Genomic DNA, 23,594 nt, shown 5'->3' on the forward strand with positions numbered 1-23,594 from the left:
CCTTCTTTCCTTCCCTCCCTCCCTCTCTCTCTTTCCCTTCCTTCCTTTCTTTCTTCCTTCCTTCTTTCCTTCCCTCCCTCCCTCCCTCTCTCTCTCCCTTCCTTCTTTCCTTCCTTCTTTCCTTTCTTCCCTCCCTCTCTTTCCCTTTCTTCCTTCCTTCCTTCCTTCCTTCCCTCCTTCCCTCCCTCCCTCCCTCTCTCTCTCTTTCCCTTCCTTCCTTTCTTCTTTCCCTCCCTCTTTCCCTTCCTTCCTTCCCTCCCTCCCTCTCTCTCTTTCCCTTTCTTCCTTTCTTTCTTCCTTCCTTCCCTCCCTCCCTCCCTCTCTCTCTCTCTTTTCCTTCCTTCCTTCCTTCCTTCCTTCCTTTCTTTCTTCTGTCTTCCCTATTTTATTATCTATTTGGTTAGGTCCACGAGTTCCTCCTGTCTTCTGAAATACCATCTGCGCTTCCTCAGGAGCCACCCTGAGTCCTGGGGCGCTGCAGCCCAAATGTGGGCATTCTGTTATTCCATAGAACCTCTTGGCAACATCTGTTCTACTTCCTGGTCACCCTCGGAGTATCAGCTGCAGGTGTTCTCTGCTGGTCGTAGGCTTTGGCTGACCGCCCCCATGTCTGGCTGACGAGCTCCTGCTCTGACATGGTGCAGCCAGAAGTGGAGGTTTCTGAGTCCTTGTTGTACCGACTGTTGCTGGTAACAGAGTGACCATCTAAGCTGCTGATGGTAACAGAGTTAACGTCTCTGCTTTCGTCCCTTTCCCCTTTTTCCAGCGTCCTTAATTCGATGCAGTTGATAGGATGGAGACACTTGCAGTCTCTCAGCGTCCTCGCTCTTTCTTTGTACCTTTTCCTAATTTGGCGTTGGTTTTTGCCTTTGTTTTAAGCAGTCGCTTATCTGATGACACGTCCGTAGCAGCTGGTTTGGAGGTGATCCCCGGCCACCCTGCTGGTCAGTCTTTTCCAGCTGGGCACCTCTGGTTATAACAGAGGAGCATGAAGCTCCCAAGCAGTCGATAGAGCCTTTGGTTTTTTCTTGTTGTGATCCCAGAAAAGCACCCACCTCCCTCTGTAGTTGAAACATTCTGGGAGGCTTGGATTTCTGTAGTGTAACAGTCAGAAACCTTTGAGGTGGGGGGCACCAAATGCTGGGCTTGGAGCCAGAGAGACTTGGGTTCAGATCTGGCTTCTGGGAACCTGGGCAGACCCCTCAATCCCTCTAAGCCTCAGTTTCTCCATCTGTAAAAGGAAAATGATAATGCCTCGGGTCTCCACTGCACACATTTGTTGTGAGGCTCAAATGACACAATGTATCAGGGGCTTTGCCAGGTTTACAGCCCTCTAGGAAGACTGGCTCCTATCATTAACGATAACTGATGATTATGAATTAATTGTTAATTATCACCCCCATTTTGTGGAGGGAGAAGCCGAGGCTTAGCTCAGTTAAATGGCTTTACCTGCCCACGCAGCAGCGTTATGTCAGAGCCAGACCTTTGCTGTGTCTCTAACGATTCTGTAACTCTTGTGCTTAAAAAAAATTCATTTTTATTAATCCCTTGTGTCTCTCCATCACTTTCTTTTGAGCATATATCTTCTCCCTTTGTTTTGTATCTGATTTTTTGTGATCCCATTTGGGGTTTTCTTGGCCACGACACTGGAGTGTTCTGCCGTTTCCTTTTCCAGCACATTTTACACATGAGGAAACTCAGGCAAATAGGGTGAAGTGACTTGCCCAGGATCACACAGCTATTAAGTGTCAGAGGTCAGATTTGAACGTGGGAAAGTGAGTCTTCCTCACTCCAGGCCCAGCACTCACTCGGCGCCACCTAGCAGCCCATTGAGCCGTGGCTTGTAGCAATGAATGCAAAAGAAACCAGAGCCTGGGAATAGGGTGCTTCAGTAGGTAAAAGCACTCACTGTTCCTCATCCACAGGCCCCCACCTCCGATTCTGCAAAGAAATATTTTCTCATCTCTTTTCCAGGGCCTAGGTTGGCCATTATAATTCCTTAGTATCCCCTTTATTTTTGTGTTCTCGCCATCATTTCTGTTTACTCTTTGTCTTATTTCACTTGACATTAGATCACAGAAGTTTTCCCCATTCTTCTGTTTTCCTTATTTCTTAGAACACAGTAGGCCATTTCCTGTTGCATTTATGGACCCCAATTGATTGAGCCACTTTTGGTTTCTAGTTCTTTTCTTCTTTCAGTCATTGACTTCCTTGGAGGGGCTCCCCAGTGGTGGGATGTCTGACTCAGAGCGAGTGGACATTCTCCCCTGCCCCCTTTAAAAGCGTTTTGCTTTCTGGAACACCAGCCTGTGTTCTTTCTATGGGAGGCCCCTCCTCGCTCTCAGGTCCTGGGTTTTTATGATCCTGGGATGGAGGAGACTCGGGGAAGGCCGTGGCTGAGCAGACAGCCAGGCCTGGGGCTGTGTGGCAAATGGGCTGATGAGCCAACCACCGTCGAGCCCAGGCTGAGTTGTGGGTCCCCAAGGACGGCGGAGTAGAGTGCCCACAAATCTCCGGGTGAGGCCGGTGACTGCTGGGGGGTGGCCCAAGGCAGCTTTGCGCCTGACACGGCTGTAGCATCTTTTGTGCACACGCCAGGCGAGCGAGCTTGAATAGGAGACATCCGTCATCCCCCAACAAAGGCCTTCTCCGCAGCCAGGAAAACCCTCTGCAAACACGAAAGTGCCCCAGAAGTGTTTGCCAGGTTTATTACCAGTCAATCATTCCCTCTCCATCTAGTCTCTCTCTCCCCTCCAACTTCAGTCCCCGTCATTGAATGCGTCCATCAATCGGCAAGCATCTACTAAGCTCTTACTGTGTGCTGGGCACTGTTCTGAGTGCTGGGGATACAAGGAAAGGCCCTAGCGTCTCCCGTCTTTGCTCGTGCCTCTTTTGTCTTTTGTGGAAACAGCAGGAAATGGCACACAGCAAAGCCGTCCTTGGATTATTTTTCATCTCTTCTCTGGGTTGCCGTGGCATAAAAATAATAATCCCGCAGCCGACCTTCGAGGGGTGAGCTTCTCCCTACGTGTAAGGGAATCGGGCTTGGTCTGCCTGGCCCCAGAGCACAGAGGGAGAGGTCTGGGGCTGTTCTGCTCGGAAAACTTCATTAATGATTAGAGCAGGCCGAAAGGGGCTGCCTCAGACGGTGGGTAGTGAGTCCCCCAAGCCCGAGGGCTTCAGGAGAGACAGCTCAGTGATCAGTCATTGGGGATGTTCAGGTGTCCGAGGTCCTTGAAATCTGGGTCCGAATCACTCCGCTGTGGAAGTGGCCCAGGGCGAGTCACTGCCTGTCTCTGGGCCTCAGTTTCCTCGGCTGTAAAATGAGGGAGTTGGATTGGTTTTGGTATTCCAAGGCCCCTTCCAGCTCTGTGGATCTGTGGTTCATAGGAGGCCATGTGCTGCGGTGGAGGGATTGAGCTGGATTTCGCATCACAGGACCTGGATTCAAATCTCACTCCCTCCCAATTCTCTGGGCCTCAGTTGTTTGTCAGACGAGGGGTGGAGGGGGGGATCGATGGCCTTGGAGGCCTCTTTCAGCTCTCAGCATGCGGCCGGTGACCCTCCTCCTATCATACTGTCTCTTCCCTGTGCTCCTGCTGAGGGCAGACACCTTTCTCTCTACCAGTCGGGCTCCAGAACCCGGTGTCGGCTCTTGAGGCAATTACGGTCTAGTTGAGGGATGAGACGTCAGCCTGGCTGACTCGAATCTGTAATATTGATTACGTGAGAAGCTCACTATTAGAGGAATTCCCCCTGAAACGCCATGCGGGGGAAGATCAGTACTGACTTTGGAAGTCAGGGAAGGCTTCAAGGGGGAGTTGGCATTTGATCACGGCCTCCCACTCCCTGCCACCTCCTTCCCCCCAAGCTGGAGCCTTCCTTTATAAACCGAGTCAGAATTCAGCCGCTGGCCAGATGCACAGCGGAGAGCCCTGTGACTCTGGGTGTAGAGGGGGCAAGTCCAGAGTGAGTTTAGCAGACTTTTCCTTTTTTTTTTGCTGGTGGCGTTATGTTTTACTTGGAAAAAACACCAGAGGATAAGTCCATTTAAGTCTTCTGATGCTTCTCAGAATCCCTCATATCCACTGTTTCTTACAGCGATAATGTTAGGACAATAGGTTAAGCAGTAGAATACAAAATCAACCCCTAGGTCAACAGCATTTCCACAGCAGTAGTAGGGTCCAGAGGGGCCGAGGCTGGAACGACGGCCTGAGGCCAGGTCTGAAGCAGCTGCGGGTGCCAGACGGAGGTGCCTGTAAGGAGTGGCGCTAACAGACTCCCGGCCGGTCTGGGACCTGGGATGCTGGGGATGCTCGTGGTCAGCCCTGCCTGACCTGAGGGGGCAGTGGTGAGTACGGCCCCTGATCCGGGCTCACGTTCTAACCCAACTCTTTCTCCCTCCCGCTTTCTGCTGCCTCGTCTCCGTCTTCAGCTCCATGTTCAAGAAGCACCAGGCAACCACTTGAACCCGGAGCCCAGCCAGCCCGCGACCAGCGTGGACCTGGACTTCCTGGAGGATGACATCCTGGGCTCTCCGTCCGCCGGGGGTGGCGGTGGAGGCGGAGGCTCGGGGGGCGCCGAGCAGCCGTGCGACATCCTTCAGCAGAGCCTGCAGGAGGCCAACATCACGGAGCAGACGCTGGAAGCCGAGGCCGAGCTGGACCTGGGCCCCTTCCAGCTGCCCGCTCTGCAGCCGGCCGACGACGGTGGTGGGGCTGGTGGGGCTGCGGCCGCCGCCGGAGCCCAGGCTCTCTTCCCTGGCGGCGCCGACCTCCTCGGCCTCCAGCCGCCGGCTGTCTTGACTCACCAAGCCCTGGTGCGGCCGCCCGACGTGGTGAACGTGAACAAGGCCCTCGGCGTCCAGCCCTTCCTGCAGCCCGTCGGCCTGGGCAACGTGACCCTGCAGCCCATTCCTGGCCTTCAAGGGTTGCCCAACGGCAGTCCTGGGGGTGCCGCAGCCGCCGCCCTGGGCCTGGCGCCCATCCAGGTGGTAGGGCAGTCTGTGATGGCCCTCAACCCGCCGGCCCCCCAGCTCCTCGCCAAGCAAGTGCCCGTGGGGGGCTATCTGGCCCCAGCAGCACCGGCCGAACCCGGCCCTGTGACGCTGGCCTCTGCCGGGGTCTCCCCGCAGGGGGCCGGCCTGGTCATTCAGAAGAACCTTTCGGCCGCCGTCGCCACCACCCTGAATGGGAACTCGGTGTTTGCTGGGGGCGGGGTGCCCGGGACAGCGGCTGCAGGCGGAGCTGCGGGCCCGGGGGGCCAGCCGCTGGCAGTGGCCTCGGGCCTGGGAGCCTCCTCCCTGGTGCCGGCGCCCAACGTGATCCTGCACCGTACCCCAACACCCATCCAGCCCAAGCCGGCGGGCGTCCTGCCCCCGAAGCTCTACCAGCTCACGCCCAAGCCTTTCGGCACCGCCGGTGCTACGCTCACCATCCAGGGCGAGGCGGGCGGTCTGCCCCAGCCTCCCAAGGCCCCCTCCAATCTGACCTTCATGGCTGCGGGCAAGGCGGGCCAGAACGTGGTGCTCTCCGGCTTCCCGCCCTCGCTGCCGGCCAACGTCTTCAAGCCGCCTCCCGCCACAGCGGGCAGCACGCCAGGCACCTCGGCAGCTCCCCCACCCGGCACCCTCAGCAAGCCCATGAGTGTCCACCTCCTCAACCAGGGCGGCAGCATCGTGATTCCCGCCCAGCACATGCTCCAGGGCCAGAACCAGTTCCTTTTGCCTGGAGCCCCCACCGTCCAGCTCCCCCAGCCCATCTCGGCCCTCCCCGCCAACGTGGGAGGGCAGATCTTGGCCGCTGCGGCTGCCGCCCCCCACGCCGGGGGCCAACTCATCGCCAATCCGATCCTCACCAACCAGAACCTGGCGGGGCCGCTCAGCCTGGGCTCCGTGTTGGCCCCCCACGCCGGCGGCCACGGGGCTGCTCACATCCTCTCAGCTGCCCCCATCCAGGTGGGTCAGCCCACCCTCTTCCAGATGCCTGTGTCCCTGGCCGCCAGCAGCCTGCCCACCCAGAGCCAGCCGGCCCCTGCCGGCCCGACCGCCACCGCCACCGTCCTCCAGGGGGTCACGCTGCCCCCGAGTGCCGTGGCCATGCTCAACGCGGCCGAGGGCCTGGTCCAGTCTGCGGCGGCCCCGGCCGGCGGCGAGACAGCTTCCGTCCTTACTGTGCAGGCAGCCCCCCAGGCCCCTCCTGCTGCCGCTGCAGTGCCTCCTGTGACCCCACTGCCGCTGGGCCTCCCGCAGCAGCCGCCGCCCCCGACCCCCACACAGCCCCCGACTCCCCAGCCGAGCCCCAGCCTGGCATCCAGCCCCGAGAAGATCGTCCTGGGACAGCCAGCTACCACCACAGCCGTCATCACTCAGGAGTCCATGCAGATGTTCCTGCCCCAGGTAACCGAATGGGTTGGGGGGGGGCCGGGGAAGGCAGGTCAGGGCCGTGGGGAGAGGGTCAGCGGGGGGGAGGGGCCGGTAAAGAGATGAGTAAGAGGAGACACAGAAGAGATGGGAGAGCAGAGGATGGATGACGTGACAGCAGGAGGGAAGATCAGTCGGTCAGGGAGGACGGGCACCCGAGGACCGGCTCTCGGTGGATGTGCTGCGTCAGACCTGTGTGTGGGGCAGCCCCGGGGCCAGGGGGCAGGGGCCGTGTCTCTGGGGGTGGGGAAGCCTGTCCGTGGGCAGGGATTTCTGACCCTTTGGGGCTGTTTCAGAAGGAGAGGAGCCAGCAGTCCCCGTACCTCCCGCTGCCCATGGAGGGCGCCCACCTCTCCCTGCCTCTGCCCGCCTACAGCGTCGCTGGCTCGGCCCCCAGCACCTCGAGCAGCGCGCCTGCCTCTGTCATAGTGAGCAGCGGCGCGGGCCAGCCGCAGGCCCGCGACCCCGCCCCGGGCACCCCCGACACCAAAGGAGCCGGCCTCATACCTCAGTTCCCCACCAGCCAGACTCCCCCGGCCCTGACCCCCCAGGTAGAGCCCAGCCCCCACTTCGGCTCTCCATCCCCCGTCCCCAGCAAAGTCTGTTGTGGGGTTCGGTTTGTTTGGGGGGAGGGCTGCTCCTTCCCCTTTCGCTTGACCCTCTGCTGTCTTGCTACTTATTCCTCTGTCACTTGCTTGGAAGGGGGAAGAAACACTTGTTCATTCACTCAGCACATTTACTGAGGCCCTACTGTGTGCTCAGCTTGGCCCAAGGAGAGAAGGAAGTGACCCACTGAATTCAATCCAAGTGGATCCCCCGACATTTAAGCCTCAGGGATAGAAAGACCAGGGCGAGGGAGATAATGAAGTCTCTGTGGAGAGAAGTATGGTACAGGTGGTGGCTGCTGCTGGATAGAAGTCAGATGACCTGGGTTCAAATCTCAGCCCTGCCACTTAATGGTTGTAGGAATATGGGCATGTCCCTTTAACCCCTCTGTGCCTCAGTTTCCTCATCTGTAAAATGAAGGGGGAGCTCTGAGGTCCCTTTAAACTCTAGCTCCAGGCTCCTGTGAATGGCGGAGGGAAGGTCAGATGGTGTCCTAGGAACACTTGAATATGTAGGGAATGAGCTTTCCCGGCTGGAAGGGTCAGGAAAGGCTGCCCAGAGGAGGAGAGACAACGTGAAATGTGAATGTGAAGGCCAGAGGGCTCTCCAGGCATGGGGGACAGGGACGGGAGGGATGGAAGGGATACCTATGGAGGGTGGTCCAGTTTGGCCTGGCGTAGATTGACCTCACGGCCACAAAATTAAGGCACAGCCCTGAAGTCGATGGACTTGATTTAGATGTTGAGATGAGGCTTATGTGCCCTCAACGGGGTTGTTTATTAAGCACCTGCTGTATGCAGAGGCCAGAATAAACCTGGGGAATGAGAGGGCTATAGAATGTCTTGGCTTGGCTGAGTGCAAGATTGCTTGTTGAGTCAACCGATGAATCGACAAGCACATATTAAGCACCTACTGTATGCCAGGAGCCGTGACTGCAAATGCGGTGAAGGAAGCACTGTCTACTCTCAGGAGGCTTACATTCTAAAGGAACGGGAAGAGTGGAAGGCGTGAAGGCCAGGTGAAGGAGTCTGACCTTTTCCCAAGTCCTTTTGTGAGCAAAGGTGGAGCCAGTAGGCTTCTCATATTTTCTGGTTTGGGAGACAAATAGCCAGAGAGCAATTTGTTTGAAAAAGATTTGGGAGATTTAGTGCGAATCAACTGCCTTGAGAAGGCCGCCATCTTGGGCCCCATTGAGAAGCTTGGCTTCTAGCCGTAAGGATGTTGGACTCCCCTGGTCAGCCTACACCTTCACTGTTGTCGGTTCTGGATCCCAGATTTTGAAAAGGACTTTGACCACCTGGAACATCCAAAAGGGGCAGGGATGAGGCTGGCAAAGAGCCTGCAGCCCAGACCAGAGGAGGAGCCCAGAAGCAGCAGGGGATGTTTAGCCTGTAGCGGACAGGACTTGGGGCTGGAAGGGCATCAAAACCATGTCCCCGTCTCGAAAGAATGTCTTTGGAAGGGAGATTACACTTGTTCAGCATGTAGAAGGAACGAAGAGGAGCAGGTTTGGGAGCACTTAGCACTGACCAGTCATGGCCTGGGCTGGCCTGGGAGGTGGTGGCGGCCCTCCCCTTAGGGGTCAAGATCACTTGTTGTGAGGGTATTGGGAAGGAGATTCCTTCTTGGCTAAGACTTGAGTTGGATGGCTGGGCCATATCCAGCAGCGCCATTTGCATCATAATTTCCTCCATGGAGGTGTCATTATCTCCCTCCCAACTAGGAGATTGTGATTGTGCTAAACTCTGGGTGTACCAAGCAAGGCCGAAACAGCCCCTGCCCTCAAGGAGCCCACATTCTTACGGGGATGATGGGTACATAGGAAATGATGTCACCACGGGCAGGGTCAAACATATCAAAAGGGGCAGCAGGTTTTGAGGGAGGAAGGTAATGCTTCACGTTTGAGATGTGTTCAGTCTGAGATGGTGGTAAATCATCCAACAGACAGAGTATCTTAGAGCTAGAAGAGACCATAGGGAAAATGAGGCCCAGAGAGGGGAAGTGACTTAGCCAACATCTCATTGCCTAGGGATCTGGAGACCTTAGTGGACCACAAGCTTACAATGCAGCTACAGTGTGAAGTAGCAGCCCTCAATGCTAATGGAATCTGAGGCTACTGCATGGAGAGATGGGGTGTCCAGAACAGTCAGTCCATCAGTAAGCATTTATTAAGCACCTACTGTGTTCCCAGCACTGTGCTAAGTGCCTGGGATTCAAAGAAAGATGAAAGACAGTCCCTGCCCTCAAGGAGCTCCCAGTCTAACGGGGGAGACAGCATACAAACCACCATAGACAACCAAGCTATTCTATCCGGTATAAATCGGAGATAATCAGCAGAGAGCTGCTGGATTTGTCTAGAAGGGAGTTGTTGGTGACCTGCCCAGGCACAAGTGCGCATGCTTGCCCGGTGCTGAGCGCACAGTAGGTACACTCCAGTATATGTGGGCCGTTATGTACAGACACACGTGTTTGGATGCATGAGACGGTACAAGCACATCTACAGATTCACACCCATGCAGCAATCCATTCAACTCACGCTCATAATATCAGACGTCTGCAGAGAGCTTTCCTACATTTTCTCATTTGGTCCTCACTACAATCCCGTGAGGGTGGGTGCTGTCACCCTCCCCATTTCACAGTTTAGAACACTGAGACTCAGCTAGGAAGTTAAGTGTTAATTCTAATCAGATTAAGTGGTGACTCTAATAAGATTAAATTTAATTGGAATCCATGTCAAATCCAATTCTTGGGTTCAAAAAGTCATGCTCACAAGTACAAGACAGGAGAGGCACAGCCAGAGGGTGGGAACATGGAGCCTTAGTCTGGGGGGGGGAGCAGTGTGGTGGGGCAGCCTCCCCCTCTGCCCCCACCAGCAGAATGTGACCTTGGGCAGCCCTAGTGGCCAGGACCGCCAGGGTGCTGGTGTCTCTGGCCTCTGGCCCATGCAGACCACACTACCCCACCCCATACCTGGGGAATTGTGCTATGTTGTGGGGCCACAGATTAGGAAGGATTGGGATAAGCAGGAGGATGTCCCGAGGAGGGCACCCAGGCCGGCGACGAGCCACCGCGAGCTCAGCCTTCTGCTTCCCGGGCGTGTGGCCCTGCTGTCTGCATGTGCCAGACCCAGACACACACACACACACACACACACGTGGAATCACCAGCTCTGCTTTTTGTTTTTTAAAAAAGTCCAATGGAATCTCTATCCCAATGAGTCTTAACCCTCCCAGAGCAACCCCCTAGGGACATATCTTGAGATCGCAACTGAGTGTTATTGGAGTGACCGCCTGGGCCCCCCGGTGGCAGGCCTCCATCCAACCCTTGAGAGGGAAGGGGCCTTCTTGGATTGATAAAGCCCAGGATTCCCCAGGATCCAAGTCAGAATGGTGGAGTGGGAAGACTTGAGCTCTGGATCTGGGTTCAGATCCTGCCTATGCCTCATATGATGTTGGATAAATCACTCCCTGGCTCTGGGTCTCAGTTTCTTCACCTGCAAACTAGTGGGGTGGGGACAGGGGGTATTCTGCCTTCTGGTTGTGTATCTGGTGGTCCTGTAAGGGTGGGGTGCAGTCCTTGGTGGCAGAGGAGATGTGACTGGCATAGGGCGATGAGGGGTCCGTGGGACAGGCACACAGACAAACACACAAGCTTAAGAGAGGTTGAAGACAGAACCACACAAACACACGCGCGCACACACTGGCCAAGGCGGACGAGCTTCATCTCCTATGCCGCGTCCTCCAGGTGTGCACATCTGTCTCCAGGCGCTTCAGCGTATGGTGATCAGATGGTCAGACCTGCTGTTCTGATCTGTGTCTCCCCTTGACTTAGCTGGGATGGTGGGAGGGAGGTAACATCTCAGCAGTGCTTCCTGCCCTCCACCCCCACTCTGCTGTTGTCCGCCGCTTCCCCCCCCCCCCCCCCCCCGCTTAAGGGTTCTTTCTGTTGGGGGGCATAAGAGGGGCCCAGGGGAAGGAAAGGTCGGGGGAGGGGGGCCTGGCCGAGTCTGGGCTTGAGGTGCGGGGGAGGGGCTGGCCGAGTCTGGGCTCGGGGGTGCGGGGGAGGGGCTGGCCAAGTCTGGGCTCGGGGTGCAGGGGAGGGGCTGGCTTATGGATGGGGCTCTGGAAGAAGATCTGGCATGTGGGGTGATGGTCAGGGGAGGAGAGGAGGGAGCAGGGCTGGCCAGTGGATGGAGGGGTGGGGGAGAAGCACAGAGAAGGGCGAGTTCTACCTGTTGTGGAGGGAATTCAGATTTTTCGTTGGGTAGATGGGGAATGGGAAGGATCCAGGCCTCAGCTTGTCCCCCTTCTTTGTCCAGATCTCAGCCGCTCAGCAGAAGGTCCCAGGGGCTTCCTCATCCCCATCGCTACCTCACCCGCCACCACTGGGCGATAGCCCTCACCTGCCTTCCCCCCACCCTGCCCGGCCCCCCTCGCGACCTCCTTCCCGGCCCCACTCCCGCCCACCCTCCCAACCCCAGAGTGTATCCCGGCCACCCTCCGAGCCTCCCCTGCACCCTTGCCCACCGCCTCAGCCCCTGCCTGGCCTCTTTGTCATCCAGAACCCCCTGGGCCCTTCCTCCCATGGGGCCCCTACTCCCGCCCCTGCCGCAGCCCCGACTCCCCCTCTGCGGCCCCCCTCTCAACCTCCTGAGGGTCCTGCACCTCCCCCTCCTCACCTGCAGGCACAGTTAGCGACCACCACCTCCGATGCCACCTCCAGGATGCCTGCCTCAGCACCCCCTGATGCCCCTCACTCAAATTCACCCCACTTCCAGCTCCAGTTTGCCCCAAGCCAAGTGCCCCTCAAACCCCCCACACCCACACCAGCGGTCCACCTTGCTTCAGAGCCCCCTCCACAACCTCCAGCCCCCCCACCGCCGAGGACCTTCCAAATGGTGCCCAACCCATTCCAGGCCCTGGCCACCCCGGCGGCCCAATCCAAGCCACTCCTGGAGAGATTCCACCAGGTGACAGTGAGGGCATGGGACTGGGGGTGGGGTGGGGGCCCAAGCATGAGACCCCTCGTCCCTTCTTTCCTGCCCCTGACTCCTCATTCAGGATTACAAGCCATTTGGGCCAAAACTGAGGCCAGTGAGATGACCCGCCCCCCAATCCTAGCACAGACTCAATTCCCATTCTGGGATCCCCAGGCAGCGTGCTCTTCTCATGGGGTCTTCTGTCAGGGTCCTGTGTCTTTGTACCCTCCTCTCCTCTCCTCTCCACAAGCTTACCTCTTCTCCTTCGTGCCCCCAGGTGCCATCTGGGCTCATTCTCCAGGGTAAAGCTGCAGGTCCCCCAGCCACCCAGCAGACCCCCCAAACGCTGGGCCCCCTTGCCAGCCCGGCCCCATCCATCCTGGTTAGTGGACAGGCCCCACCTGGAGCTCAGGCCACCTCCAGTCACCCTCCTGCCCCAGCAGCCAGCACAGGTATGTGGTAGACTTGGGGAGGGAGTAGAGAGACGAGGCAGAGCCCAGTGGGGGCAAGTGGGGAAAGTGTCTTTGATGTCACTCAGATACCAGGGGAGAAAGGATAGAAAAAGACAAGGGAGGCCTGATCTAAGGGGGAGATGTGGCCCCACCTTATCGAAGCCTCAGTCTGAGGGGGGAGCCTTGAGTCTGGGGTGAGGGGAGGGATAACCCGGCTTTTTGGAGGTCTTTCTCCAAAGGCCCATTGTGAATAATATTGCCAGAAGTAGAGCCAGTGTTGGGCTCAGAGGGAGGGAAGGAGGCCTCTGGCTTGGGGCCTGTCCCTGGTCTCAGCTCCTCAGCTGTCCCTTCATTTATCCCTGCAGATAGCAAAGTGTTTGGCAGCAGCGTTCCGGCCTTGGGCGGGGCCAAGGCAGGCACGGGGCAGGGAAAAACGTCTGGCCCATCTCCGGGGCAGGTAAGAGCTGCTCAGAGATGGACCCATTGGCCAAAGCCTCGAGACCACAGACCCGGGCGTAGAGTCAGGTGGACATGAAGGAGGCAGGCCAAGATGGGCAAAATGTGGTCATTGATCAAGGAAGGCTGAAACAGCTGCTTATCTTTCTCATGAAGTAATCTGGGATAGATAGGCCCCTGACACATTAGATAGGAGCATTGGGATCCAGAAAGAGGCCATCCGGCCAAATCTAATAAGTAGAGCCCTTGGGTCTGGTCCAGGATGGAAGAGGCCCGGCCAGCTGCAGGTCCCATAGAAAAAGTTTGAGTGGAGACCAATATGGCGACCAGAAAAGCCAGCATGGTGTCAGGCCTCGTTAAGAGAAGCAAGGAATCTGTAACAAAGGAGATGGTATGACCATCCCTCAGACCTTGGCCCTGGCCAGACCACATCTGGAGTTTTAAGGACATCAACAGCCAGGGAAGGGTGCCTACCATGGCACGAGGCTTGGAGACCTCACCAAGTTAATCTCTGACTAAGGAACTAGGCATGTTTAGCCTGGAGAAGAGATTATTTAGTGGGGGCAGGACAGAATTGCCATCAAGTCGCTGAGTTATGTCAGAAATTGCAAAGAAGGAAAGCTAGGCTCGATGTAAGTGGCAGCTTTCTAACGATATGCAGCCACCCCAGAGTGAAACGGGTGCCTACCCTGGAGAATGTAGAGCCCCCCACATAGCTAGAGGCCTTCGTACGTTGCTCCGTTGGGGATGTCTGCTGGGGCTCCGGTTGGATTAGAGGTCCTGAGCCCCCAGAGACATGCAGACACAGGCAAAGGTAGATAGATGGTTAGGTGTACAGAGACACATCTAGAAATAGAGTCCAAGGGAGGCTGACACAGGCCCAGCTGTATAGATAGATGCAGAAGCAGAGATACCAATACAGGGTGAGCCCCACTTGGCTGGGCTGGGCCCCCTCAATGCCATCCCCCCCTCCCCCATCCCACCTCTCCCCCTAAGGTCGTTGCCATGAGCCCAGGGCCCAGCCTAGGCCTTCCCAAGGGGCCCCTGCAGATCCAGGTTGTGGGGAAAGGGCTCCCCGAGCTGAGACCTAGCCCCCCTGTCCAGGTGAGATCATCTCTTTCCTCACCCCCTTCTCCTTGAGTGCCTGAATGTCAAGGGCCATCGGTCCCCTCTGACCTTCGTGCTCTCTTCTCAAGCCAGGAGCACATCTCTGTCTCTCTCGGGGTCTAGCCTGAGCTGCTGGGGTGTGGCGGGCAGGGATGAAGTTGGGGGGGAGCAGGGAAACCTTCAGAGATGCCCTGGATAGACTTTCATCCTCTCTTTCCCCTCCTTTTATCCCCCTAAGTATGAGAGCAAAATGAGCAGCCTGAAGAAACCTGCCACCGTACAGCCCAGCAAAGAGGCCTGGTGAGTGGGGGCCGGGGCCGGGCCGGGTGATGCAGACGGAAGGAATGTCCTTGCCTCCTCTGGGCCTCGATTTCTCCTGGTCTCTGTCTTCTGGGTCTCCCGTGTAGCATTTTTATTTTTCAAATTAGTTTTATCAAGGCCTCGTGCTATTATTGTATTTCTGAATACATCCCTCGCCCTCCCCCCCCCCCCCCAGTGAATTATGGCTTGTGACAAATGTTAAAAATGAAAGAGAAGAAAGTAGTCCAGCCAAGCCAGCCAGCACGGCGCCATGGCTATGGGCATATGCGGTATCACAGGTCCATGGTCTCCCACCTCCGCAGAAAAGGCAGGGGGGTGCCTTTTCTCATTTCTTCTAGGACAAATATGATGGGTAGACAGGGTTCAATTTTGGAGGTCTTTTTGTTTTTTCAGTTTACATCATTCTAGTAATTATCAGTCAGTAAAAGTATTATTAAGCACCTGTTGAGTGCCAGACAAGGTGCTAAGCACTACGAATACAAAGGAAGGGTAAAGACTGTTCTGCCTTCAAGGAGTTTCCAGTCTAATGGGGAAGATGGCAGTGTCCAAACAGGCTCTGTGGTGCGCTCCTGGTCCTGCTGCCTTCATTCTGCATCCGTTCATCTAAATTTTCCCAGGCTTCTCAGAATTCTTCACGTGTGTTATTTCTGACAAAGCATTCATTATGTTACATTCACCTGCCCCCGTTAGCTTAGCTGTTTCCCTGTGGACGGGCAGCTACTTTGTTCCCAGTTTTTTACTTCCACAAAAAGTGCTATTGTGACTGTTTTGGTGTGTGTGTGCGTGTGTGTATGTGGGGGCCACCTTTCTCCCTGTCTCACCGCTCTCACGCCCTTGCCCCCAGCTTTCTGGAGCACCTCCATAGGCATCAGGGCTCCGTGCTGCATCCTGACTATAAGACAGCCTTCCCCTCCTTCGAGGATGCCCTACGCCGCCTGCTGCCATATCACGTCTACCAGGGGGCCCTGCCCTCTCCTCACGACCACCGAAGAGGTGAGGGCCTGCTGGGATTCTCCGGGCACTCTCCCGACCGGGTGAGGGGAAGGACCCATCAGGATCGTCATGCTCTCGTGCCCTGGACCTCTGTTTCTCACATATAAAAGAGGGGTTTTGGCTGTAGATTTGTGATGCTGAGTCACTTGGTCTCCCTGGGCCTCAGGTTCTTCTTCAGTAAGTTGAGGGAGTTGAATTAAGCAGCCTCTGAGATCCCTTGTGGCTCTGGGGCTTGTTCTGGTGGTACCTCTGACTTGAGGTCAGTATGCACCATGAGGATCCTTGTACCTCTTAGCCCACTCACAGGAGTGAAAGACCCTCGGCAGTGACCCTTCCAGCCCCAGCCACAAAAAGATGAGGCCTGAAGGGGCAGCTAGGTGGCACAGTGGGTAGAGCTCCAGACTTGGAGTCAGGAGGACCTGAGTTCAAATGTGGCCTGAGACACTTGACACTTACTAGCTGTGTGACCCTGGGCAAGTCACTTAACCCTGATTGCCTCACCCAAAAAAAAAAAAAAAAAGATGAGGCCCAACAAGGCTGGAAAGGCTTTGGAACAGGGACTCTGGAAACACCATGAGGAAGCTCCCAAGAGAGGAAGAATTTGGGGGTACTGTTGGGGGAGGTTGGAAGTTGAATGGGTTGGTGGCAATGAGTCATGTGAAAAAAAGGCATGAATTTGGCATCTGAGGCCCTGGGTCAGCATCCTGGTTGTACTACTTTCTTAACTGTATAACCTGCAGCAAGTCACTTGAATTCTCTTGGCCTCGGTTATCCTCATCTGTTAAATGGGCATGTTGCTTTCTAAGGTTGTGACTTGGTGACCCTTCTGAGGGTCCTTATCTGTGTCCCTGGTGTTGCTGAGGGTCACTGGGGGGCGGGGGGAGAGATGGAAGGAGCCTCGTAGACCGTACCCTATAAGAGACCACCCCCAAGTATTTCTTTCTCCATCACCATGTATATGAAAGACACATGGTGGGAAGGAGAGAGAGAGTTTGCTTCTGTGCCTGTCCCCTCTCTCCGGCAGTGGACGAGGAGTTTGAGACTGTTTCCACGCAGCTGCTGAGACGCACTCAGGCCATGCTGAATAAATACCGCCTGCTTCTCCTGGAGGAGTCCCGGGTAGGCCCCCCATTCACCCTCTGCCCCAGGGTCCACCTGCCAGCCCCACAGCTGCCGGGACTGGAGGAGGCATCGGCGTTCACAACCTCGTGAGGGGCAAATGTTTCCCGAGGAAATCTCCACAGGCAGAATGATGCAGTGGACCTGGGTTCAGATCCTGCATCTGATGCTTACTGCCTATGTGACCTTGGGCAAATGCTTAATGTCCCTGGGCCTCTGGGTCCTCCTGGGCACGAGGAGAGGGCTGGGCTAGCTGGCCCCTGTAGTCCGTTTCAGCCCTCGATTGAGGACCCCTTGATTCCCCTGTTCCATCGGGGCCCCTTGTCCCAGCCCTCATCCCCTGGCCTCGTGCCTGCCGTGTGTGTCACGGGGAACGTGGATTTGGACACTTACAGGGAGGAATCCTGAAGAGCCAGGCAGAGTAGGGGGCCAGGAGACCCGGCTCTGTCGCTCAGTGACACTGTGCCGGCCCCTCGGCCGTGCAGCTGGGTGGAGGAGTTCGGCTTCGACACTCCCCAAGCCCCGTGCCGCCTCTGATGCTCTGCCCCTTGTCTCCCCCAGAGGGTGAGCCCTTCTGCAGAGATGGTCATGATTGATCGGATGTTTATCCAAGAGGAGAAAACCACCCTGGCCCTGGACAAGCAGCTGGCCAAGGAGAAGCCTGGTAAGAGCAGGCCCTGGTCCCGGGATCCCCCGGCCCGCTGGTGCCTCCACCTGGGCTCCTTAACAGGCACATCTGTTCCCCACCTTTTCTCTGGAGAAGGTGATTCTTCCTGCTGTTCTCCCCCCCCCCCCAGCCACATACCCCCACTGTTCATCCTCCCTGGGATCTAAAGGAGTAGGGGGCAGGTGGCTGAATGAAAGCTATCCCACTGGCCCCCCGAAACACAGCAGGCAGCAGGTTTCTGTTCAGTTCTGTTCCACAAATATTTAAGTATGCTTTGAATGCCGGAGGAGGCATGAGGTTTACACCTGACAGTGCCTGCCCTCACGCGGTCCACAGTCCAGGAGGGAATCACTGGGATCGCGGTTAGGTGCCGAGGACACCTAATGGGGGCATTCCAGGGGGCTGGTGACCCATTTCTCTTTTGAAAAAGGCCCAGTGCTGGATTCCTGTGCTGCCCTGAACCTCGGGGGCAGGGGGGGCTGGAAGGCAGACCCGCACCCTAGTGACGCCCATTTTTCTGTCCTTACCCCTTGCAGATGAGTATGTGTCCTCCAGGCCTCACGGCCTTCCGGTCTTGGGATCAGAGAGCCATGGTGCCCACCGGCTGAGCTGCACCCCAGCCCACCCCCCACTCTCTTCCTCCTCCTCGGGGGCCCCGACCCAGCTGCCCCCGCACCCACCCACCAAGCTGGTGATTCGGCACGGTGGGGCCGGCGGCTCTCCCTCCGTGACCTGGGCCCGCCCTTCCTCCTCCTCATCCTCCTCCTCTTCCTCCTCTGCGGCTTCTTCGCTGGATGCGGACGAGGATACGCCCCTGCCGTCCCGGAGCCGCCCGCCCATCAAAACCTATGAGGCGCGGAGTCGGATTGGCCTCAAACTGAAAATAAAGCAGGAGGCCGGCCTCAGCAAGGTGGTCCACAACACAGCCTTGGACCCTGTCCACCACCCTTCTCCAGGACCCAAGGGGACCGAGCCCCCGGCCCCAGCCCTGGCCTCTTCGGGCCAGATGAACGGGACAGTAGAGCACCCCCCTGCACCCCCGGATCGGAAGCCAGCCCCACCCACCTCTCAGTGCCCCAGGCTGCCCCTCCGCAAGACGTACCGGGAGAACGTGGACGCCTTCAGCAGCTGCCGGGCCGGGGCCCCCCGGGCAGCCGCAGGGGGGAGCCCGGCCCCGGCCCCCCTCGTAAAATCGGACGACACCACCAGCGGCCTCATCCGGGAGCTGGCCGAGGTGGAAGACGAGTTGTACCAGCGGGTGATGAAGGCGGCCCCCCTGGAGGTGGTGACCGCTGGGACTGGGGCCGGAGCTGGGCCCGCCTGGGAGGCGCCTCCCTTGCCGCCGGCCAAAAGGCGCAAATCGGAGTCCCCGGACATGGACAACGCCAGCTTCTCCAGCGACAGCCCCCAGGACGACTCCCTGACGGAGCACCTGCAGAGCGCCATCGACAGCATCCTCAACCTCCAGCAGGCGGCCCCTCAGCCCTCCGGCCGGACTGCGGGCGGCGCCTCGCACCCCCACCCGGCCGCCTCCCCTCCCCTGCACCGGCCCGACGGCTACCTGGGCCCCAGCCACAACGGGGGCCTGGGCGCCAGGACGTTGAATAGATAACAGCAGAGCACCCCCCGCCCTTCCCTCCGCGGCCCCTGCAGACAGCCCCGAGGATGTGCGTCCAGGGAGGGTCAGGTCAGGGTCCCCCCTCTTCCTTCCCCCCCAAACAACTTGCTGTTTCTTTCCTAAGTTATTGGATTTATCAATACCCCGCCCTCCGGCCTGGCTCCAGTCCCAGAACACTAAGAAAGGAGGGGGGGAGCGTGGAGCAAGCAAGCAAGGTCCCTGGGTCTCGGGGAGGCCCTTGGGGGCCCCCCAGCACCCACAGCCTGTGATCTCAGTAGGTCCGTGGGCTCTGCTCCAGCTCCAGGGGAGGGGGAAGGAGGGGACGCCGATTACTGCCACTGTGTGTACGTCCGTGTGCTTGTGTGTGAGAGAAAGAAAGAGAGAGAGCAGGGAATGTTTAAAAGTTGGGAGAGGGACCTTAGGGACCGTGGAGTCCAGAGAGAGGAAAAAGGATTTATCAAGAGCCTACTACATACCAGGCACTGTGCTAAGTGCTTTACAAATATTAGTGGATTTAGAGCTGGGAGGGACCCTAGAAGCCATCTCTTTCAGTGCCCTTGGGAAATTGAGGCCCATCCAAGGGAAGGGACTTGTCCAAGGTCACACGACGGCCCGTCAGGAGTAGCATTGGAGTAGAACCGTCCCCCAGCTTGCCAGATTACTTGCACCACCGTGCCTCCCACTGTGTCTCTTCGTGAAGGGGGCTGTCTTTTCTAGCCCTCAGAGGAGCTCCGTGTGTGTGTGTGTGTGTGTGTGTGTCTGCGTGTGCGTGTGTGTGTATGCGTGTGTGTGTGTGCGCTGCCCCCCCCACCCCCACCCCCCAAATCAGAGAGTCTCCCAAAGCCGAAGCAGAACACTCTGTCTTCCCACCCTTCAGCCCTGCCCTTCCTTCCACCCCACTGCCGGGCTTTGAGATCTCGGAGACAAACTAGTACTGTAACATATTTTGTACTGTATTTATTGTGTATAACGATTTTTTAAGGAATCCTGTACATTTAGTATTCCCCTGTAAATTAAAGCCAGTCCTCTTTTTAAACCGGGATCGTGCCCTGCCCTGTCTCCACTCCCTTCCTTCTGGTGCTTCCATGTTGGGGTTGGGGTTAGGGATTGGAGGTGCAGAGTGTAGGTCTGGGAGGGGGGCTTCTCCTTTGCTTCTCTAAAGGAGGAGAGTAGTGACTGATAGGCTGACAGAGACCAGGAGAGATGGAAACATGAGGAAATACAGAGAAAGACCAGGAAATCAGCACGGCTGACATTTCCATAGCATTCAGAGCTCCCCTACTGAACAGAGAAGCCCTGATCTCTTATCTCTGCTTGACGGAGAAGGAAACCACTTAGGCTAAAATGACTTGCCTAGGGGCAGCTAGGTGGCGCGGTGGATAGAGCTGTGGCCTTGAAGTCAGGAGGACATGAGTTCAAATGCAGTCTCAGACACATGACACTTACTAGCTGTGTGACCCTGGGCAAGTCACTTAATCCCGATTGCCTCATCAAAAAGCAAAATAAATAAATAAACTTTTAAAAAAATGCTTATAAAATGACTTGCCCAGAGTCACACAGCAATTAAGCACTTGAGCTAGGCAGAACACATATGCAGTGTTCAGACATGCTAGCCATCCCCTCCTTTCCTGAGGGGAGGGAGAGAGATTTTTTTTCGGGGGGGAGAAGGAGGGGAGAGAAGATCCTAAGCTTAATCAGAAATAAGTGTGAACTGGCGCAGATTGGGGAGGGGGGCTGGAACTTCAGCTCCCCTGGAAGGTGAAGTTGGAGCTCTCTGCTAAAGCAAGCTGCTTAGCTATTCTTGCCTGCTCTATGTTAACCCTTTGAAGGACCAAAGTGATGGAGAAGGCAGCAATGAGGATGTTTGATTCTGGCCATTGGGGGGAGTGCATTGCAGCAGCAGAACCGCGGGTTGTGATGGCGTGGGCCTGTGACCCCTGCTTCTGGGGAGGCTGAGAGGCTGCTGACCCAGAGTTTGGGGGCTACGGTTCTGACAGCCGATCAGGCGTCCTCACTGGGTCTGGCACCCACAGAGCAGCAGCCAGGAGACTAGGAGCCACCACACTGCCTCAGGGGGGTCAAAATGGCCCAAACAGGTCAGGTCGAAGCCCCCATGCTGGTCAGCCGGTGGGCCTGGCACTGCTAGCCTGGCCAAAATAGGAAAGTGCAGTCTCCGAACGTGAGATTGGGGCGGATAGAAGAAATGGAGGGGAGCTGCGACGGGGAAATGACTATGATCTTGGAATTAGAGTCAGAGAAAGAAGGGCAATCCAGGCTCTCGATTTTGGGAGCATGGATAGAGTGGACAGGACCCCCCTCAGAAGCCGTGTGGCCCCAGGGAAGTATCTTCGGACCTCAGTTTTCTGTTTGGCCATTAGAGTCCCTCCCAATCCCAAGACCATGATAGTAAGGGATTCAGAGAAAGGCTAGGTAGGATTCTGCATCCAAAAATTCTATTGGGGAAGCTGACGGGAAGCACCGTGGGATGTGATAGTGAAGCCGACAAACACCATTCCAGTTAAGAAGAAACCAGGAGCTACCTCAGAAGAGACCAGTGAGAATGCTTAGGAAGCGCCCCAATCAGCTCAGGTTTTCAAAAGTGTTACCGGTGATGAAAAGAAGGGCCAGGGCAGGGGAAGGTGAAAACAAGAGTGTTGGAGCCTTCAGAAGAACTCTCAGAGTATGCTGAGGTTGGGGATGGGGGCAACCAGCCTCTGGGAATTTCGGAGTTCTCATCTGTAAAATGGGGATAATAGCCGTAGAGCCTACCTCCCTGGGTGATTGTAGGTTTTAAAGGCAATAATGTCTGTAAAGTGTCATCACAACACAAAGCTCCCGCTGTTACTGACGGTGGAATGAAAGGTTCCCTGCCACCCATGCTTAGGGATTTCAGGCCATAGTATGGGTGCAGAACAGTTAAGAAATTCTGTTGAGTTTTGTTTTGGGGAGAGTGGCCCGGGGAAGGATCACCCCTGGTTCCACTGGTCCTGCCTGGCTTTCCCTGAAGACAGTCTTAAAAGGAAGAGATCACTGATGGGACAGGAATGGGATTCATGCTCCGAGGCCCTTCCCCCACACATATACACAGGTAGCTCCTGGTCCCTTTGGGGAGCTTGGATGGCTATGGAGCAGCCATGTGGCTGATCTGAGTTCAAATCTGAGTGGTACCACCTATCACCTGTTTGACCTGGGACAAGTCACTTAAACACCACGGGCCTCAGTTTCTTCACCTGTAAGATGAAGGGGTTGGGCCAGATGACATCTTAGGACCACTTAGCTCTTCGAGCTTTGGCCCTGGAACATCAGAAGTGGGGTTGTAGGACTCACGCAGTCTTGTTTTGGCTTGGAGGGGACCTCGGGAGCTTTTACGTTGAGGAAACTAAGGCCTTGTTAAATGACTTCTACAGATAATGGATAAAGCAGGATTTAAACCCAGATCTCCCTGACTCTGACTCTGGTGCTTTACCTGGGCTGAAACTCCTATCTGGCACCGGTCATGTTAGAATGATCGGAATGGGGCTGGACCTGGAATTGTATTCCCGGGTGAGAAACCGCCCTCCGCCAAGGCAGTGCTGCCTTCCATGTAATTTCAGTCGGAGTCACCTAGACAAACCTGCCCACGGTCACACAGTCAGTCTGGGTCCAAGGCAGAGCTTAAGCCCAGGCCTTCCTGCCTCAGAGGCCAGCTCTATATCCACTAGCGGCAGAAGTAAAAAGACCTCCGGCCCTGGGAGGTGTGTGTGAGGAGGGGTGTCCCCTGAGGAGGGTCTTGAGGAGAATGGTGACCCAGAAGTGACCAGAACTGCACAGGATGAGAAGGTCTGGTGGAGTGGTGAACTTCCCCCAGAAAGCCAGAGAGGGCTCCCCCTCACGAGGATGTCGGCAAAGAAAGTCAGCATGGATGGAGCTCTATGCTGAGCCCTGGGGACCCCAAGACAAGAGGGAAAGGCCAAGCCTTCGAGGAGTCCAGATGATAATGGGGCCCTGGGTTCATCCAAGCAGGGGACTACTTTGACGTTTACAAAGCATTTTGAGTATGTGAATAATAAAAATGCTATCAAAAGCTCTGTGTCTATCTATAGCTATATATCTATACCTACATATAGAGATATTTGTGTGTGTGTGTGTGCGTGTGTGTGTATAATATCACTTGCTCCTTACCTAGCCTTGTGTGTGTGTGTGTGTGTGTGTGTGTGTATAATTTCACTTGCTCCTTACCTAGCCTTGTGAGATAAATAGGGATGATGGCGCAGGGGTATGTGTACATACATATACATATGTACATGCATATATATATATATATATGTACATATAGAGAGAGGGGAACTAGGGAGAGAAAGAGAGAGAGAGGGAGAGAGAGAGAGAGAGAGAGAGAGAGAGAGAGAGAGAGAGAGAGAGGGAGTCATATTACTGTTTGCAGGATAAATGTAAATGTGAGATAAGAGTCTCTTACCCTTGCGGCTGGGCATAACCAATTTGATCTCCCTTTAATCCTAGAAGCGAGGGGTAGTTTAACCTATATAGAATCTCTGCATGAATCGTCTCAGTTTGCTTGGGGTCCTTATTTTCACATAGTAACAGATACCGATTATGGGAACTTCCTCACTTTTTTTGAACCAGACCTAAGGTTTAATTGGCATAGGGAGCTCCCAGTGAAGAAACTCCCTCTACCACTTTTTTTTCACTAGTATTTGCATCCCCAGAGCTTAGCACTGTGCCTGACACATATAAATTCTGAATTAATTCATCCATTCTTCCTTCCTTCCTTCCTTCCTTCCTTCCCAAATCAGAGGTCAAGGGACTTGTCCAAGGTCACCTAGTGCATGTGTCAGAAGAAGGATTGGAACTTCAGTGTT

The 23,594-nt window shown here is 56.0% G+C and overlaps 1 protein-coding gene across 6 annotated transcripts in view; it reads left to right on the forward strand.

Moving 5' to 3' along the window:
- Positions 1–18,827, forward strand: part of BICRA (BRD4 interacting chromatin remodeling complex associated protein) — a 66,847-nt gene extending 48,020 nt beyond the window's left edge. For 2 of the 6 annotated variants that reach the window (XM_027845957.1, XM_027845958.1), the window contains exons 6-16: positions 4,436–6,397; positions 6,718–6,972; positions 11,346–11,996; positions 12,283–12,457; positions 12,823–12,914; positions 13,910–14,017; positions 14,259–14,320; positions 15,186–15,334; positions 16,359–16,453; positions 17,015–17,117; positions 17,657–18,827. In XM_027845957.1, the coding sequence (XP_027701758.1) occupies positions 4,436–6,397; positions 6,718–6,972; positions 11,346–11,996; positions 12,283–12,457; positions 12,823–12,914; positions 13,910–14,017; positions 14,259–14,320; positions 15,186–15,334; positions 16,359–16,453; positions 17,015–17,117; positions 17,657–18,732 (4,728 nt within the window). In that variant the 3' untranslated portion in view covers positions 18,733–18,827. The remainder of the gene's footprint in view (positions 1–4,435; positions 6,398–6,717; positions 6,973–11,345; positions 11,997–12,282; positions 12,458–12,822; positions 12,915–13,909; positions 14,018–14,258; positions 14,321–15,185; positions 15,335–16,358; positions 16,454–17,014; positions 17,118–17,656) is intronic. The other 4 variants (XM_027845959.1, XM_027845961.1, XM_027845962.1 and 1 more) reach the window with 3 other exon arrangements.
- Positions 18,828–23,594: the final 4,767 nt, after the last annotated feature.

The sequence above is a fragment of the Vombatus ursinus genome, unplaced genomic scaffold (genome assembly GCF_900497805.2).
Source record: "Vombatus ursinus unplaced genomic scaffold, bare-nosed wombat genome assembly UNPS02015030.1, whole genome shotgun sequence".
Taxonomy (NCBI): domain Eukaryota; kingdom Metazoa; phylum Chordata; class Mammalia; order Diprotodontia; family Vombatidae; genus Vombatus; species Vombatus ursinus.